This window comes from Xylaria bambusicola (genome assembly GCF_022495145.1).
Source record: "Xylaria bambusicola strain CBS 139988 unplaced genomic scaffold F5B22scaffold_55, whole genome shotgun sequence".
NCBI lineage: Eukaryota > Fungi > Ascomycota > Sordariomycetes > Xylariales > Xylariaceae > Xylaria > Xylaria bambusicola.
Genome location: NW_025953608.1, coordinates 31,236 through 48,841, shown reverse-complemented (window position 1 = coordinate 48,841; position 17,606 = coordinate 31,236). Strand labels below are relative to the sequence as shown.

The 17,606-nt window shown below is 41.0% G+C and overlaps 5 protein-coding genes across 5 annotated transcripts; 4 read left to right on the top strand and 1 right to left on the bottom strand.

The window, feature by feature from the left end:
• The first annotated feature begins 4,715 nt into the window (after nt 1–4,715).
• F5B22DRAFT_441918 (uncharacterized protein) lies at nt 4,716–6,490 on the top strand. The gene is made up of 5 exons (XM_047971868.1): nt 4,716–4,771; nt 4,861–5,310; nt 5,388–5,735; nt 5,787–6,084; nt 6,142–6,490. The coding sequence occupies exons 2-5, from the start codon at nt 4,975–4,977 to the stop codon at nt 6,366–6,368; spliced, it is 1,209 nt and encodes a 402-aa protein (XP_047826818.1). The 5' UTR covers nt 4,716–4,771; nt 4,861–4,974; the 3' UTR covers nt 6,369–6,490.
• F5B22DRAFT_441905 (uncharacterized protein) lies at nt 6,372–7,523 on the bottom strand. Its single transcript, XM_047971867.1, has 2 exons — nt 7,101–7,523; nt 6,372–7,022 (listed from the first exon to the last, which is right to left on the bottom strand). The coding sequence occupies exons 1-2, from the start codon at nt 7,386–7,388 to the stop codon at nt 6,612–6,614; spliced, it is 699 nt and encodes a 232-aa protein (XP_047826817.1). The 5' UTR covers nt 7,389–7,523; the 3' UTR covers nt 6,372–6,611.
• A 532-nt stretch (nt 7,524–8,055) lies between these two features.
• On the top strand, nt 8,056–10,494 carry F5B22DRAFT_441861 (tubulin alpha-B chain). Its single transcript, XM_047971866.1, has 7 exons — nt 8,056–8,312; nt 8,458–8,498; nt 8,608–8,634; nt 8,697–8,772; nt 8,834–9,364; nt 9,416–9,839; nt 9,893–10,494. Exons 1-7 carry the CDS (start codon nt 8,288–8,290, stop codon nt 10,122–10,124), a joined length of 1,356 nt encoding a protein of 451 aa, XP_047826816.1. The 5' UTR covers nt 8,056–8,287; the 3' UTR covers nt 10,125–10,494.
• A 1,333-nt stretch (nt 10,495–11,827) lies between these two features.
• On the top strand, nt 11,828–14,799 carry F5B22DRAFT_441766 (uncharacterized protein). The gene is made up of 4 exons (XM_047971864.1): nt 11,828–12,033; nt 12,161–12,312; nt 12,411–14,387; nt 14,482–14,799. The coding sequence occupies exons 1-4, from the start codon at nt 12,006–12,008 to the stop codon at nt 14,635–14,637; spliced, it is 2,313 nt and encodes a 770-aa protein (XP_047826815.1). The 5' UTR covers nt 11,828–12,005; the 3' UTR covers nt 14,638–14,799.
• Nucleotides 14,800–14,903: 104 nt separating this feature from the next.
• On the top strand, nt 14,904–16,297 carry F5B22DRAFT_441794 (uncharacterized protein). Its single transcript, XM_047971865.1, has 3 exons — nt 14,904–15,021; nt 15,071–16,053; nt 16,121–16,297. Exons 2-3 carry the CDS (start codon nt 15,334–15,336, stop codon nt 16,148–16,150), a joined length of 750 nt encoding a protein of 249 aa, XP_047826814.1. The 5' UTR covers nt 14,904–15,021; nt 15,071–15,333; the 3' UTR covers nt 16,151–16,297.
• The last annotated feature ends 1,309 nt before the right edge of the window (nt 16,298–17,606 follow it).

The following is a 17,606-nucleotide window of genomic DNA, read 5'->3' as shown; positions in this document are numbered from 1 at the left end:
TGGGCCCACAATAAAGTAATTAATACCATTAAATCCGTTATTTAATAAGGAATCCAGCGGTATTTTTTTCTATTTTTTATAAAATTTATTAAGCGAGATATTAAGCAATACGCTAAAAGGGCGCTAGGTAAGGATTATTTTAGCGCTTACTTTAGCGTATTGCTTAATAACTCCACAAATATAAGTTATAAAAGTTAGTAAAGGGTACCGTTAAATAGCTCTTTTTATTACGAATCTAATGGTATATTTTATTATTTTATACGATGAGTATTCGTAGAGTTATTAAATTATCACGTGATTAGCGCACCGACATTTTTTGTATGGGCTAGGGGGTGGCCAGGTCAATTGGGTGGCTAGGTCAAGTGGGAGATGCGTTATACTTTATTTAAATATAAATAAATAATTTTAAAATAAAAGCTATTATATTATATAATATTAAAGTTTAAATATATTTAATAATTAATTATAAATAATTTATTATATTAGCTATTAATTAAAAGTTAAATTAATTATTTTAAAATAATTATACTAATTAAATAATTATTACGGATAATTTATTAATATAATTAATTAATACTTTATTATTACTTTAAAAGTAAATAAATAAAGGTTTAAAAATTAAATCTTTTAAATTATTAATATTAAATATAATATTATAATTAATTTAAAATAGCTAATTAAAAATAAAGTTACCTTAAATTATATTTATTAAATATTATATTAGTTGAAAGATTTATTCCCCTTTATCCTATTTTTACCTATAATTAAAATTATATAAAAGTTCTTTAATAATTAATAAATTAACCCTATTATTTAATAAAATATTAATTAAAGGAATATTGCTTTTAAAAAAAAATATATTATATTAAAGTAATTAATTATATACCTTTAAAAACTTTATATTATTTATTAACTATATTATTATTTATTTAAATTTAACTTTTTATTTAAATATTTCCTAACTTTTAAAAAAGTATATAAGTTTACTTTTTTAAAAGGTAAATTTTATCCTATACTTTAATATTTAAATTTTATATATTTATTATATTACTTTTAAAACTTTATAATTTTATTTTATTTAAAGGTTAATTATAAAAAGGTTTATATTATTTATAAACCTTATTATAATTATCTTTTAATATATTATAAGGTTATTATATAATATTAATATATATAGGAAAAATAATAAAGGTAAAAGGGGGAAGCTTTAAAGGACCCCTACCTTTAAAAGGATTAATTAAAAAGTAATACTATTAAAATATAATTATATTAATCTTTTAAAAATAAATAAATAAACCTATAATATTATTTATAATAAATAACTTTTTTATTAAAGGATATAAATTATCCTTTCCTTATTAATTATATTAAAAGCTTTAATAATATTTAATTAAAGGAGGAATATAATGCTTTTTTAATTAAAGGCTATTTTAATTACCCTTAATATTAATTTAATTATTATATTTATTAACCTACCTTTTTTATTTTTTATTTAACTATTTAATAATAGTCCTTCCTTTTTAACTACTTTTATTAATTTATAATTTAACTCCTTCTTTAAAACCTTTCTTAATATATTAATAAATATAATTAAGCATTAACCTTTTAAAGTTTTCCTTATCCTTTTTAACTTTCCTAACTTTAAAATTATTATTACCTTTATTTATTAAAATTTAATTAAATAATACTTTAAAATAAAACTAATAAAATATAAAATAATTAATTATTTAATTAAAGTTAATCTATATACGTTTAAAAAACTATTAAATAATAAATCTTTCTTTAATACTTTTTATAAAGTTAACCTTTAAATTATTTTTATAATATCTTTTTCCTTTATTATAATATTTATTTTAAATTATTAATATTTATTATAAATAAAATCTTTATTTAAAATGTTTAATAGGTTTATTAATAGTATTAAAAAAAAGTATTCTATTAATAAGGTTATTTTTTCTTTAAAAGTATTTATTATATTAGAATTTCTTTTAATTTTAAATAATAATAATATAACTATAATCTTAAATATTAATTTATAGGTTAACCTTACTTATTTAATTAAGCTTTAAAGTATTTTTAAATCTTTAAATACTTTTATTAAAGCTTTTCTTTAATTATATCTTTATATTTTTATTACTTTTTTATTAAATAGCTATTCCTTTTTTTTAAAGGTAATTTAAACTATTATAATTCTTTTATTTTAAAAATTATAATAAGCTCTTTTAACTTTCTTTTTTATTATTATTACTTTTAATAATTAACTTTAAAATTTTAAAAAACCTTTAATAACTTTTTAAATTTAAACTTAATTATTAAATAATTTAAGCTGTTATAATTAAAAGTTTAACTTTTACTTAATAAAAGGCTTATATTTTAAGTATAAATAGTAAATATAAAGGAAAACGGAAAAATAATAATAAATAACCCATTTATTAATAATATAATAAAAAATTAAAATAAACTTATTAATAATATAACTATAATATAATAACTATTTAATAGAAAGTAAACTATTATTAATTTAAAAGGAATTAAAGGGATATTAAATAAAATATTTAAATTAATATTATAACTTATAATAAATAGAAAAATAAAAAAAGGATTCTTTTTATAAAAAAACGTAAAAAGAATATAATTAATTTATTTTATTTATAAATTAACTATAAAACGAGTAAAATTAAAATTAAATATAAAAAAAAGAAATAACGCTTTAATTATTTAAAAAGACTTTAAAGAAACCTTATAAAAAACCTTATAATAAACTATATATATAATAATAAACCTTTTAAAGTTATAGGCTTAAATAATAGTTATTATATAATTAAGCAGCATTAATAAAGTAATGCTATTAAGGTATAATAAGGAGATCCTTATTTAAATTAAAGAATAAATGAATAATTTTAAAAAAAAAAACATTAAAGGATATTATAAAAGTAATAAATATAATATTCCTTAAAAACAGTACTATTATAATAAAAAAGCTATATAATAATAATATAATAATAATATTTAAAAACATAATATTAAAAATAACAATAAATAGAAAATAAATAATAAAAGCTTTTAATAAAAGGTTTAAATTATAATATAAAAAGGTAGCTATAATTATAAAAGGGATCTTAAAAAATTAAATTTAAAAAATATATATAAATAAAAAACTATTACAATTATTTTAAAAGGAATACTTAAATATTATATAACATATCTCCCACTTGACCTGGCCACCCAATTGACCTGGCCACCCCCCTAGCCCATACAAATAACATCGGTGCGTTAATCACGTGATAATTTAATAACTTTACGAATACTAATCGTATCAAATAATAAAATATACTATTAGATTCGTAATGAAAAGAGCTATTTGGCGGTACCCTTTACTAACTTTTACGACCTATATTCGCGGACTTATTAAGCAATACGCTAAAGTAAGCGTTAAATTAATCCCTACTTAGAGCCCCTTTAGCGTATTGCTTAATATCTCGCTTAATAAATTTCGTAAAAAATAGTAAAAAATACCGCTGGATTCCCCTTTAACTAACGGATTTAAAGGTACTAATCTTTAAACCGTACGATTAATATTCGTAAAGTTGTTAAAGATTGAAATAATGGGGTTTTATATAGGTTATTGGGGTGGCCAGGTCAATTGGGTGGCCAGGTTAAGTGGGAGATGCGTTATATTATAAATTATAATATTAATTTAATAATATAATATAATTAAATAGCTTTTATTAAAATATAATTAAAATATAATTTAAAAATAATTAAATAATTTATATATATTATTTAAATATATAATATTATATTTATTTTTAAATTTATAAAATCTTTTATTATATTAAAGTTTTATTATATAATATTAATTATTTTAATTTATTTTAATATTTAAAAGAATAATATTAAAGGGTTTAATTATTAATATATTATATTAAATAAAATATTATATAAATATTAAAATATAAATAAAATATAATTAAATTAAAATTAATATATATATAAAATAATTAAATAATAATTAAAATATAATATAATTATAATATAATTATAATATAATTATAATTTATTTATATAATTATTATAATAATAGGATTATTTACTTTTATAATATAACTTATATAAAAAAATTAAAATTTTTTTTTAAAAAAAATTTATTTAATATATTATCTTTTTATTATATTTTTATAATAATTTTCCTAATTTTACTATTATTAAACTATTAATAAATTATATTTAAACTTTTATATTATTATTTTTTATTTCTTTATATAATTCCTTATTAATTATATTAAGATTTTTTTTAACTTTTTATTAACTATATTGAAATTTTTTTTAACTCCTTATTAACTATATTAAGATTTTTTTTTAACTCCCTATTAACTACATCCAGATTTTTTTTTTTACATATGTATTTACCTAGAATATACTTTTCTAACGGCAGTACTTGCCAAGATTTCCGCACTGACCATAGGGGTAAGCCGCGCTATGTGGGGAGGGGTGAGCCGCCCTGTATGCTCGCTCGTGTGGCTGAGTAGTGGCGCACTTTCATAGGTACCTACTTAGGTACAGAGTAGGTAGGTACTTATCTAGGTAGTCTTGACGACGGCGCCCGCCAAGATCGTATCTTACCTAAAAAGGGTATCTACCTGAGCTCCTTAGGTCGAATCGTGGTTGGTTGGTCTAGATAGGTGATCACCACTTACAAGTTATCTATCAGGCCTCCAAGATTTCCAGGTTATTGACCCTTTCTTCCAAGCTCAGCCCCAGATTTAAAGAGGTAAGTCAGTCACGTCAGCCACTCAGGATGCCGTGTCTAAGGACTACATAGAGATCTTGTTCGCTAACATTCAACGCTTCATCGTGCAGATTTCTTCTTTAAATCAATCCGTTCATATCTTTCTTTCATCGCCCGGTTTGGTACTTCAACTTCCGCCACTGTGCCCAGCACTTGAGCATTGATTTCAAGACCCCTCAGTCCCCATGGCTGGCCCCGCCTCCCCCAACGAGGGTCCTACGTTCGAGCCACCACACCTTCCTCCCGGATGGATAGCGCAGTGGGATGGGTCAAGTAAGAAATATTATTATGTGCAGCTTTCGACTGGCGTTTCGCAATGGGAGGTTCCTACTGATGCTGCGCCGGGAGGCACCCCGGCGCACTCAAACGAGCATCCATATGGTGTCCCGGGTCCGCGAGAAGTCATAACACACCCGGATGGAACGCAGACTCTCAAGCACCCAGATGGTCGCATGGAGCCTATCCTGCCGCCGGAAAGTTCGAGGGGCCTTGATGGACCGACCGGGGACCGAGGTTTTGGCGTATGTTGGCTTGAGCACTCTTGGTTGGATTTCTGAGTGTCCGTGACGAAACGTCGCTGACCGTCTCATCTTAACAGAACATCGCCGCAAATGCGCTGTTGAGCCAGTTTTCGGGCGGTAGTGGGAAGCCGCACGGTGGCAACAGCCAGGGAGGCTTAGGAAATTTGGCCGGTCAACTCATTGGGAGTCTCGGCAACAGTCATGGGGGTGGCCACAGTGGTTCCTCCGGTAGTCATTCCGGGGGAAATTCTTCCATAGTAGGCCAATTGGCTTCGAATTTGTTTTCGTCTGGGCATAATAAGCCCGAGCAACCGCAGAACTACCATGGCGGACAGCACCAACAAACTCACCCATCTGGTGGGCTAGCTGGGCAAGTGATGGGAGGCGTGGCAGGTATGTTCGGGGGTCATCAGGGGAAACAATCAGTAAGTTTGCTCTCGCAGAGATGCTATCACAGAATGTTTACATAATTTCAGGGGCAGAGTTATGGTTATTCCAATTCTGGCCAGTCAGGAAGCTACAGCGGACAAGCTCCACCAACGTCTTACCAGCCGCCAAATGCATCAACACCTTCATATAGTTCACCTCTTCCCAATCAACACAGCACGCCTTCATACAACAATCCCCAGGCTCAACATAGTACGCCATCCTATCCACCTCCACCGGGACAACACGGCGCATCTCCGTACAGTCAACCTGGACATCAGAATCCACCTTACGGAAATGGTGGGCCTTCACCCAACTATGGGCACGCCCCAGCCACACATGATTATCGTGAGTAGCCTAGCCCGAGACCAGCTATTCACATTCCAGGTGGGCTAATTTGAACAGCTCCTCCACAAAATCAATACGCCTCTCCTTCAGCCCAGCCTTCATATGGAGGTCATCAACAACAATACCCTCCACCTCCCTCTGCGTATGGCCAGCAATACCCACCTTCTTCATCTGCAGCCCCACCACATCAGTACCCTGGCCAGCCTTCGTACACTGGCCATGCACCCGCTCCGCCACATGGGCAACATGGAGGACAGGCAGGATACCACCCTGGGAACTGGTAGTTGAGCTTCTCACGCGGCTATTGGTTGGCCGATATTTTCAACATGATCAACTGCGAAAATACTCCCTCTTGGTCATGCACTGTTATCCCGCCGTCAAATCCTACCTCCTTCGATTTCGAGGGTTTATGTGTTAGGGTGGCGTGTATATCCATTTTCCGACCCCTGCAGGATATGCTTGACAAAGAGGGGATCGAATGTGAGGTTGGAGCTTTTGATATGGGGCAAGAAAGTATATCGAGAAGATCATTGAAACTTCTGTTTTGTTGGTTCCGCTGCTATCTGGCGAACGCATGATGATATCCATTTCCCCACAAACCAGGAGAAGAGAGCTACTGCTGTGGTATATATCGCTGTGGATAACAGCGACTGGGGTAGTATATTCAAAATAAAAGGATCCAGGATAATGTCTACGCTGACGGGAGGAACATTTCGCATTAATGTATGGTTTGTAGTATAGAAATCTGCGGCCGTGATGATTCTGAGGAGCTGGACGGACTCTTCCACACCAGGCTCCAGAATTTGCGAAGAGATAGAAACATGGCTGTTTATATTAGGCAGCGGCTTGGATGCATATTCAGAAAGTTCCGATATCAATTCAGGGACGTTGATTACAGTTTCGAGTTCATATGCTTCCAGGTTGAACGCGGTTGGTTGCTGGATATCACAGTAAGCGCCATGTACTGTTCAACTAACGTGTATATATATATATATATATAAGGAAATTTGACATACAGTTGCTGCCCAGCAAACACGGACCTCATAGCGTTGACCCTCAGTAAGGTTGCGGAGCATGAACCATGATGGCGTGCCCTTTCTCGTACCATTGCTGGGAAACTCAGCTTTGAGATGTGTACGGAGAGTGAAATTATCAGGGCCGAGTGAAACAAGTCGTAAGTGATCGAATGGAGGATACGTCTTTGAGTCGAGTTGTACTGGCGACGGGCCGAGGAAAATTGTCTTCTCAGTGTTCCCCCATGCATAAGGAACCATGAGAAGCAACCAGACATACAGGGCCAACATATTGCCGACGACTTACTCGATGTGGCAAGAGTGAGATGAGGACAGGAGAAAGGGGAACAAGCACAAAGTGTGCTGCCTAGGAACAGGAGTGAAATGGCAGCTGATTGGAACAAATTGCGCCAACACAGCACCAACTTGATTAGTGATATTACATATACAGAGACAACAAGATGGACGAGCGAGAGGTAGGTACGGCGGTGCTAGGTACAGGTACAGCAGAATTGGGTGATAAGGATGGACAGAATAAGTACTTTAAGGAGTATTGGCAACACTAAGTAGGTAATATGATGGGGCTCCACATGCGGAGACTGTCCGGTAGCTGCCGGAGTATCGGCGTAGGGGTTCTGGCAGCCTGTTCTCGCCTGCCTGTAGGGGGCTTTGGCAGGACTGTGCGGTGCTTCAAGGGCTTCAAGGGCTTCTAGGATGTGCGGGTACTTGTGCCGGGGCTGGCTGGCCCGTGCTTGAGCTCTAACAGGCAACGTCGCCCAGACTCCTGTTCAGAACTGTGCTCCTCCTGTTGGCGGGCGACGGCTGTTGATTGGATGGAATTGGGTGAGCTTGGGGTCAAGTGAGTCTGAGTGAGCAAGGTACCGCTACCTACTGTACAAGTACACTAGGATGAAATTGGGGGGTATTCTAGTAGGTACCTATCAACAGACCCGAATCGCCGCCCAGTGCGCTTACCCAAAAACAGGGGGACAACAAAAAATTGACCCCACCGAGCTCAAAACGGGCCTCAACCACCATCAACACAACTTCTCGACAACTCTCCTAGACTGCCGTGTTCTCTCCTGCCTTCAACCTCCCAGACACGCTGCTGTTGGTTGCCTTCACTCTCTCCCTCGACATCTCTCCCTTGATTTTGCTTTAAGTTACCCTTCGCATTGCCTGCTGTCACAATGCGTGAGATTATTAGTGTCAACGGTATGTTTTTCTGAGCACGCGTCTTCCCCCCTTCACCTTCACCGCATATTTCAAGACTCTGCCATCATCACCTACCTCCGGGCCATACCATACAAAAACCCATGATAGAATATCATCATCGTACTAACCGAGGCTTTGTCTACAGTCGGCCAAGCCGGTTGCCAAATTGCTAACTCCTGCTGGGAGGTAAGTGGACGATGGGAGTGCTATGCACCCTCTTCGGACGGCCTACGGGTGGTCTGAGTTTGGGTCATTGGGAACAACGAACCTTAAGACTAAACTTCTATATGTATAGCTCTACTGCCTCGAGCACGGTATTCAGGTATGTTCTCCGTGCTGTGCACCTTTTTGGTATGCACAATGTCTGACAGCGAACCGAAATAGCCCGACGGATACCTGACCGAAGAGCGTAAACAAGCTGATCCCGACCATGGCTTCAGCACTTTCTTCTCCGAGACAGGTAGGATACACGTTCTAAACCAAAGCACCCAAGACCTCTCTCCTAATCATCTGGAATACAGGCCAGGGCAAATACGTGCCTCGTACTATTTACTGCGATCTCGAGCCCAACGTTGTTGACGAGGTCCGCACCGGCACTTACCGAAGCCTTTTCCACCCCGAGCAGATGATTACTGGCAAGGAGGATGCTTCCAACAACTACGCGCGTGGCCATTACACGGTTGGCAAGGAGCTCATCGATCAGGTATTGGACAAGATTCGACGTGTTGCGGACAGCTGTGCTGGCCTCCAAGGTTTCTTGGTCTTCCACTCATTCGGTGGTGGTACCGGATCTGGGTTCGGTGCCCTATTGATGGAACGTTTGTCTGTCGACTATGGCAAGAAGAGCAAGCTTGAATTTTGCGTATATCCCGCTCCTCAGACCGCCACCTCAGTTGTCGAACCCTACAACTCTATCCTTACTACCCACACCACTCTGGAGCACTCCGACTGTTCCTTCATGGTCGACAATGAGGCCATCTACGACATCTGCCGTCGCAACCTCGGCCTTGAGCGTCCCAACTACGAGAACCTCAACCGTCTTATCGCCCAAGGTAATAATCGCCAGATAATCCGTTCGCTAGGTTGAGGCTAATAATGTTTAGTTGTTTCTTCTATCACTGCTTCTCTTCGATTTGATGGCTCTCTCAATGTCGATCTGAATGAATTCCAGACCAACCTTGTCCCGTATCCTCGCATCCACTTCCCTCTGGTTGCTTATGCACCTGTCATCTCAAGTGCTAAGGCCGCCCACGAGGCCAACTCAGTTATGGAGATGACCATGTCCTGCTTCGAGCCCCACAACCAAATGGTTAAGTGTGACCCTCGCAACGGCAAATACATGGCGACATGCCTGCTGTACCGTGGTGACGTCGTTCCCCGGGACGCCCACGCCGCAGTTGCCACCCTCAAGACCAAGCGTACCATTCAATTCGTCGACTGGTGCCCTACTGGCTTCAAGCTCGGTATCTGCTTCCAGCCACCTCAGCTGGTACCTAACGGTGACCTTGCCAAGGTTGACCGTGCTGTGTATGTGCAATTCATATCTTCGTAAAGATTAAACAATGCTAACGCTGAGATAGGTGCATGCTCTCCAACACCACCGCCATCGCCGAAGCCTGGTCGGCACTATCAGCCAAGTTCGACCTCATGTACTCGAAGCGTGCTTTTGTTCACTGGTATGTTGGCGAGGGTATGGAAGAAGGTGAATTCTCCGAGGCCCGCGAGGACTTGGCTGCGTTGGAGCGTGATTACGAAGAAGTTGCTACCGAATCTCACGAGGGTGCTGAGGACGACCTCGAGGCTGAGTACTAATTTTGAGTTTGAGCATTGTCGGCCTGCTTGATCGCACCACAAATCCCGTTTCAGCTTTATTCCTCCAATTCTCACCTAGAAGTCTGGTCTGTTTCTACAGTGTCCTACGTAGTGGCGGGGCATCTGGGTTCAGCTCTACCAAAAGAGGTGGCTGTTGGTCCCTGTGAGAATTGCTAGGTAGGGATCAGGACGACGCCCTTTGTCCCAATGTCCCTTCATCTTGCAGAATGTTTTGTAGGAACAATAGCACTATACTCTTTGTAAATCCGTCTTACCAACTTTAATAGCACCAGTCATCAGAGATGACGTCCCGAGCCGTATCCACTGCAGGTATTACGTGTATTGAATCATTACTGTGAAAAGAAAGCTTTGAAAAGCTCAGTATCATGTAGTTTTGTCTTGGTAGCGTCTTTTATTTATTCTCCTCATGGGCGTATTATAGTTCAACACAGGCATGGCAGCATTTTTTGGCCCACTGCACGAACAAGGGTGTTGCAAGTTCAAATCTCAGCCTACAAGCGAAATTGGTTGATTTTCAAGCATTGGAAAGTCCATGGGCGATCATGCAATGCAACAGCGTGGAAATGGGAGCAACGCCCATTCGTTTCCGCAAGAGAAGCCTGACGATGGTCCAATAGCACAGGCTGGGGCAAAAGAGACATGCAGCGCCTACGCTACAGCCACTCGGGGTCTGGGGTTGCAGCACCCGTGACCTCGATGTGGTAGCATGCCTATGGCAGCCCGACGATGTGACTGGATAGCTGCTTGGGTGAAAGAAAAGCCGTCTACTGCATCGGCAATAGAGAAGCTGGGGTTGGCGAGGATTAAGTAGGTAGTGCAAATGCATCCATCCCCCTGCTTGCGGATAACGAATGCCTCCTTCCTATTGTACCTCCATATCTACCTCAGACCGTTAGCTTGGATGGGGAATGATGAGACGGATTTACTTACAGTTGAAGCTATGCACTTGGGAAGATGATTCATGAATGTATACAGTATTCTATACACGATACTCGTGCTCATTATACATACCTACATGGTTTACTAACCGACGACATGATTTAGGTACTCTATAGAAATGTTGTAGACTGGTCTGATTTGCTGGCGGCTCAAGTGTGCCGCCTCCAGTGCAACACTACGAAAGTCAGTAGCGGTTGGGTAGCTCCTAATCGGGCGAATATAATCCGCTTTCCCAGCATCCTGGACCAGAGACAAGACACGCAGCTTTTGACAGGATCGCCATTCCAACTCACAAGTGGATGGACCGGGTTTACATGTCTGTAGGATTGACAGACAGTGTGATTATCTACCTGCAAATAAATGTAGCCTGTAGCCTGAAGCCTGGAGCCTGTAGCCTGTAAGGTAGGTATGGATTTAGACATTCATGTACTTACCTATGCAGCTTAGTTCCATTGCGTAGTGCGCTGCAGTGGCGGGCCCCCCGGCGTCAAATGTCCAGCCTCCTTTGCTATTTGCGAAAGCTGGAGGCGCGAGCTCGGGTTGGGGACAATTAACTTGACTTAACTCTACCTGGACCGTAACCGTAGCTTGTAACCACCAACTCCAACATCTAAGACCTTCCAGGGTACCTTTCCTTGCCCATCCTCGTTGAGCCAACAGACAGCGACGGCGTCTACGGAGAGACTCTTCCTCGTCGTGAGAGCTCTTACGGTTCTTTGGTCCCTGTCCAATGTCGTTGCTGCTGCACTGCTAACAGCTCGCGAGATTGCCGTTTCTACTCTGTTTCGGTCGTTTGAATCCACCGTCCAAAGCTAGGCAGCGCACCATCCTCCCATTCCGACTCCCGACTCCCACGCCAACCGCCCACCAGTACAACACAACAGACAAGCTTGTTCACCTGTCTGCTTTGGCCGCGCAATCATGGCCGCCGAATCTTCTTTTGGGGCAGGTACGTTATCATCTACATTCGCCACATTTCCATACTATACGTAGTTTCCCTCGACCTGGATACACCCCCCTGTTTCGCTGTTTACACTACATTGCCATCCGCTAACGTCACGTTATCATGGTTCCAGGAGCGCCGAACCTCAACTTATCCCCCGAAGAGAAGAGAGTCTACGGACTGCTTTTCCGCCAAGCTGATACCGAGAATGTGGGAGTGGTAACGGGAGAGATCGCCGTCCAATTCTTTGAGAAGACGCGGCTAGACTCGCGCATACTCGGAGAGGTCAGTTTGTTTAGTTCGCGCCGAATGTGGATGCTCCTATCTGCGGCATTCGTCCATGAACTTGGTGGTAATACTAACAGAGCTACTGGTTGTTATAGGTATGGCAGATAGCAGACCGAGAGAATCGTGGTTTTCTAGAAGCTACTGGCTTCGGCGTCGCACTCCGTCTCATAGGCCACGCCCAAGCCGGTCGAGAACCGACATCAGAGCTTGCCCTCCAACAGGGGCCTCTGCCTAAATTCGATGGCATCAACATCGGTCCCGCCCCTGCCCCCGCGCCGCTGCAGCAGCAAGCCTCCGGCACTGGTCCTATACGGATACCGCCTCTGACTCCTGAGAAGGTCTCCCAATATGCTGCCATTTTCGAAAACCAGAGTCTGCAAAATGGCATACTACCGGGTGGGCCGGCTAAGACCATATTCGAGAAATCTCAGCTCCCGAATGAAGTTTTAGGGCGTATTTGGCAACTAGCAGATACTGAGCAGAGAGGTGGTCTGGTGCTGACCGAGTTTGTCATTGCGATGCATCTTCTCACTTCTATGAAGACGGGAGCTCTGCGAGCATTGCCAAGCATCCTCCCTGCTCCTCTCTACGAAGCTGCCACGCGACGTGGACCACCGGCTCCAAGACAAAGCCCAACGGTTACGGGCCCCCAAGTATCTGCCATACCACGGCAGTTGAGCGGATCGGCACAACCCCGAACGAGCAGCCCTCTCGGACGACCACCATTAGGTGCGCAAGGTCTGGGTATCCCTCCTCAGACAACCGGGAGTGACTGGTTAGTTGCACCGGCGGACAAAGCAAAATATGATCAATTTTACGCAGACCTGGATAAGACCAACAAGGGATTCATTACCGGAGAGGAAGCTGTCCCTTTCTTAAGTCAATCAAAGTTATCTGAGGACGCATTAGCCCAGGTCTGGGACCTTGCAGATATCAATTCAGAAGGCCGTTTGACTAAAGATACGTTCGCAGTCGCCATGTATCTCATTCGTCAACAACGCACTAAGGGTGGTCCATTGCCTACATCTCTCCCTCCGAATCTCATACCTCCGTCTCTCCGAAACCGCATAGATCCGTCACCTTTTGCACCCCCTACGTCCTCACCTGCACCTGCGCCTGCGCCTATTCAACCCCCACCACAACCCAAGTCTGCACTTGATGATTTGTTTGGATTAGATGCTTCACCCAGTCCCGCTCCTGCATCCGCTTCACTGTCGCCTCAAGGTACAGGGGTAGCCACCAAAGCCCCTGCAGTCGAAGCATTTGCTGGTGTGAAAAGCGCATCCCCTATCCAGTCGTCGCCAACAGGAAATACCTTCAAGCCATTCATACCATCTTCCTCATTTGGTAAAACTTTAACGTCTCAGGACACTGGCGGATCAGGGACTTCCTCTCAAGCTGCTAGGGGACAGCCAACTAATATGGAGGACCTTCTTGGAGATAATGACCCTGAGATCAGTAAGAAGCTAACAAATGAGACTGCTGAATTGGCCAACCTGTCAAACCAAATTGGCTCTTTGTCCAAACAAATGCAACAGGTTCAGGGACAACGAGGCACAACGCAAAATGAGATCAACCAGGCCAGCGAGCAGAAGAGAAACTTTGAGCAACGGCTTTCTCAGCTACGGACTTTATATGAGAAAGAAGCCAAGGACGTGCGAACTTTAGAAGAACAGCTCAAGACTATCCGTGAAGAAACGAGAAAATTGACGAATGAAATGGTCTCTATCGATGGGACTTACCAGGATTTAGTTGGGCAGCACCGACAGCTTTCGCAAGCACTTCAGACTGATCAACAAGAGAATGCTAGTTTAAAGCAACGTATTAGCGCCGTTAATTCGGAAATTACGCAACTGAAACCACAGATTGAAAAGCTCAAGTCTGAAGCTCGACAGCAAAAGGGTCTTGTTGCTATCAATAAGAAACAATTAGCAACAGTCGAGGGCGAACGTGACAAGTTGCAAACCGAGGTTGATGATCTCACCAAGAGTAACGAGGAACTGGCCCGTCAAGCCAGCGCTAGCTCACCAGTAGCTGCGCCTGCTCAAGTAGCAAGCCCTACACCGTCTACTGCAAGTGCCAACAACCCTTTTTTTAGACGAACAGGGAGCTCAGATATCATGGGTGCCTTTTCTTCTCCTCCAGCTAAGCCTTATAACGAGAAAGCATTTGATGATATCTTTGGCCCTAGTCCAAGCTCAAGCACGCCACCGCCAGTTACGTCCTTCAAGAAGCAAAACACGGGAAATTCATCAGCTAGTGTCGGCTCTTTTGGGACACCCACAGGCTCCTCTCCTACTGCTAGCCGCCAGGGAACATTGAACATAGAGGCCACCACGAGCTCAGAATCCCGACAGCCAGTCTCAGGATTCCCGCCTCTCAGTGAGACATCGGAGTCATCGATTCCAACACGTCAGACAATGTCCCCATTCCCTAATGCTCTCGAGGCGACTGCAACAGGTCAGAGCGCAACTTCAGTTTCAGAGGCCAACCAGAGCTTGACATCTCCACACAACGAACCAAAAGAAGCAGCTTCGACTAATGGTTCGGTTCCTGGTGCATTCTCAGATGAGACCCCAACACCCAATGCTCCAATTACGAGCTTTCATAGCCACCGGGACAGCGACCCATTTGCCGGAATGAAGGATGCGGGCAATGCCAAGATGGACTTTGATTCCGCTTTTGCCAGTTTCCCTAGTTCCTCAAGTAAGTCGCAAGATAAGTCTGGAAAGGATCCCTCGAATGTTTTCTCTAGCTTCAACACAGAATTTCCTCCTATTTCTGAACTTGAACGAGATGATGAGTCCGATTCAGCAAGTGAAGGCAACCGGTTTGATGATGACTTTACACCTGCTTCGCCACCACGCAAACATGCGGGCGAAACTGAGACGACCAATGCTCCATCGTCTCCAAACACTACAAAATCCACTGCAGCCTCGCCGGTAGCTTCCGTTACAGAGAACACGGGTGCTAAAAGTCACACGCCTCAGCCTTCAAAGTACGTTACCCTCGCATGACATGCAAATAATCCTACTTGAAGTACATACTGACTGCATCAGCCTTAGCGGGCTATCAGCGTTCCCCGAACCACCGAAACTGTCGCCATCACTACCTTCACCCACCAAATCGGGGAGCCCATTTGCTCCTGCTTCGTCTACAACAACCAATACAGCACCTGTGGCATCTAAGAGCGCATTCGACGAATTAGACGATGATTTCGAAGGGCTTGAAGATGCGAGGGAAGGATCAGCAGACGACGAATTTGCGAACGTGTCAAGGTCAAACCTAGATGATTTCCATCCAGTTTATGACAGCAGCCCGCCTCCCAGTCAGCCTAGAACAGAATCCACCAATGTGTCTAATGCATTTGGCACTGAGAGTAGTTATGACTTTGGAAATGTATCAACAACCTCCGGCGGCACAGCCAGTGCCACTCCTGTAGCAAACACGTCGACTACAGCTGGGTCTGCCAAGAACCCTACGCCGCCCAACAACGACGAGTGGGATGCCCTTTTCACAGATTTGCCTCCTGCTAAAGACTCCTCGACTGAAAAGAGCACAGAGGAGTCCAGGAGCCCGACCCAGAACCTGAGTCCAGAACGTCCTAGCTTTACCGGTCGGGCACTGACTGATGAAGGCAAACATGATGATCCCATGGTGAAAAATCTGACGGGGATGGGATATTCAAGGGCCGATGCAGTAAACGCATTAGAGAAATATGATTACAACCTAGAGAGGGTAGGATGAAGTCTCCGGCATGACATTTTCTTAAGGGTCTTGATACTAATGAGGAAATTTTTTCTAGGCTGCAAATTACCTTGCTAGCCAAACCTGATGTATTTTTTCATCTATGGGGGGGCCTAAGCTTGACAAGCATTTGTGTGTGTGTGAATGAAGCTGCATAGAGAGCAGACCAGAACCAGATTGAAGATTGGGGCCGAAAACTACTCGGTCAGACAGAACCTTCCCTTGGCCACAGGGAGAATTTTCTTTCGTTGCATATCCAGCGAGGCAAAGTAGTTTTTTTCCCCTTTGTTTTGGATGTTTGATATGTGGGCAATTGATTTTTCCCATACCATACCGTCTCATATGTGGGGAAGAGAAGCTGGGGAAAGTGGTTTTTTGCAGACTACCTAGTTACCTTGTGGAGGGCGATAGGGTTTGAGGAGAAGAGAGAGAGAAAGGAAAGGGGAAGGAGAAGAGGCGCCCTGACAAGCTGACAGACTGAGATGAATAATGTATAGTCTTTTTTTTTTTCTCTGTATGTAATCTTCTGTGTCAATACCATACGTCACTTTTCACCATAGCCATAACCGTATGCTACAGCTTTGGGATTTTTGTCTTGGTGAATCTTGTACTTGTTTGATTCCTCCCTCTTTCATGACAATGATGATGGAAAGGGGCTCAGAAGGTGGATTTTGTTTTTCATAGGTACTCGCATGTTAGTCTGAATAACTTCTCTTCACGGCATAAATTTCTTGGATACTCGTGGGCATCATCTGCTGGGCTTTGGAACTTGATGCGTTTTGGCAATGAGGCCGTCTTGCGCGTGTATATATTCCGAGACTAGAGAAGAGTGTTTACACTCCTTATGTAATTTCTTTTGGACTGGAGATATTACATGGTGAGAAGGTAAAAAATATTTAAATATGTCAAAGATAGCTAGACAGCAGATAGGTTTCCGAAATGGTTAATAATCGAGTGTTATCTAAGTTGATTCGTCGCGTGTCGTGTGATTTCCGTAGTAAGGGGGGAAAGTTATCCCACTCGGATGGAGATAGAGGAAGGTACGCAGGCAGTAGGGGAAGTTGATGAGACACGTATACTACTAACCTGGGGGCTATTCAGTCTTTCGCTCTCACTTCAACTCCTCAACTCCGAATAAATTGACAAACTTCAATTGGAGTGCTTAGTGTGAGGATGTATCATGAATTCATAAGGATGACCAAAAGGACTTAAGTGAAAGGTGAGCAATTGAGTACGTTGCCAAAAATCTGGATTCAATCTTTGAATGTTCATTTGATTTATTGAAGTACAGAGGTAACGAGCATATATCACGCAAAACTCTACTGTGCGGTTTACTTTCTCATATGTATATGTCTGAAACGTAACCCTGTGAAGATATCGCGAAGACAAGGCATATATACCCTATACCTTCTATATCCCTGGACCTTGTGATCTGTTGAGTAGTATATATATATATACTCAACCCCAGAAATTCTGTAAAGCATGTAAAATAAGTTGACGGAGTAGCCCACCTGGAGAAAGAGATTAGGCCTCCTATCTTTTCC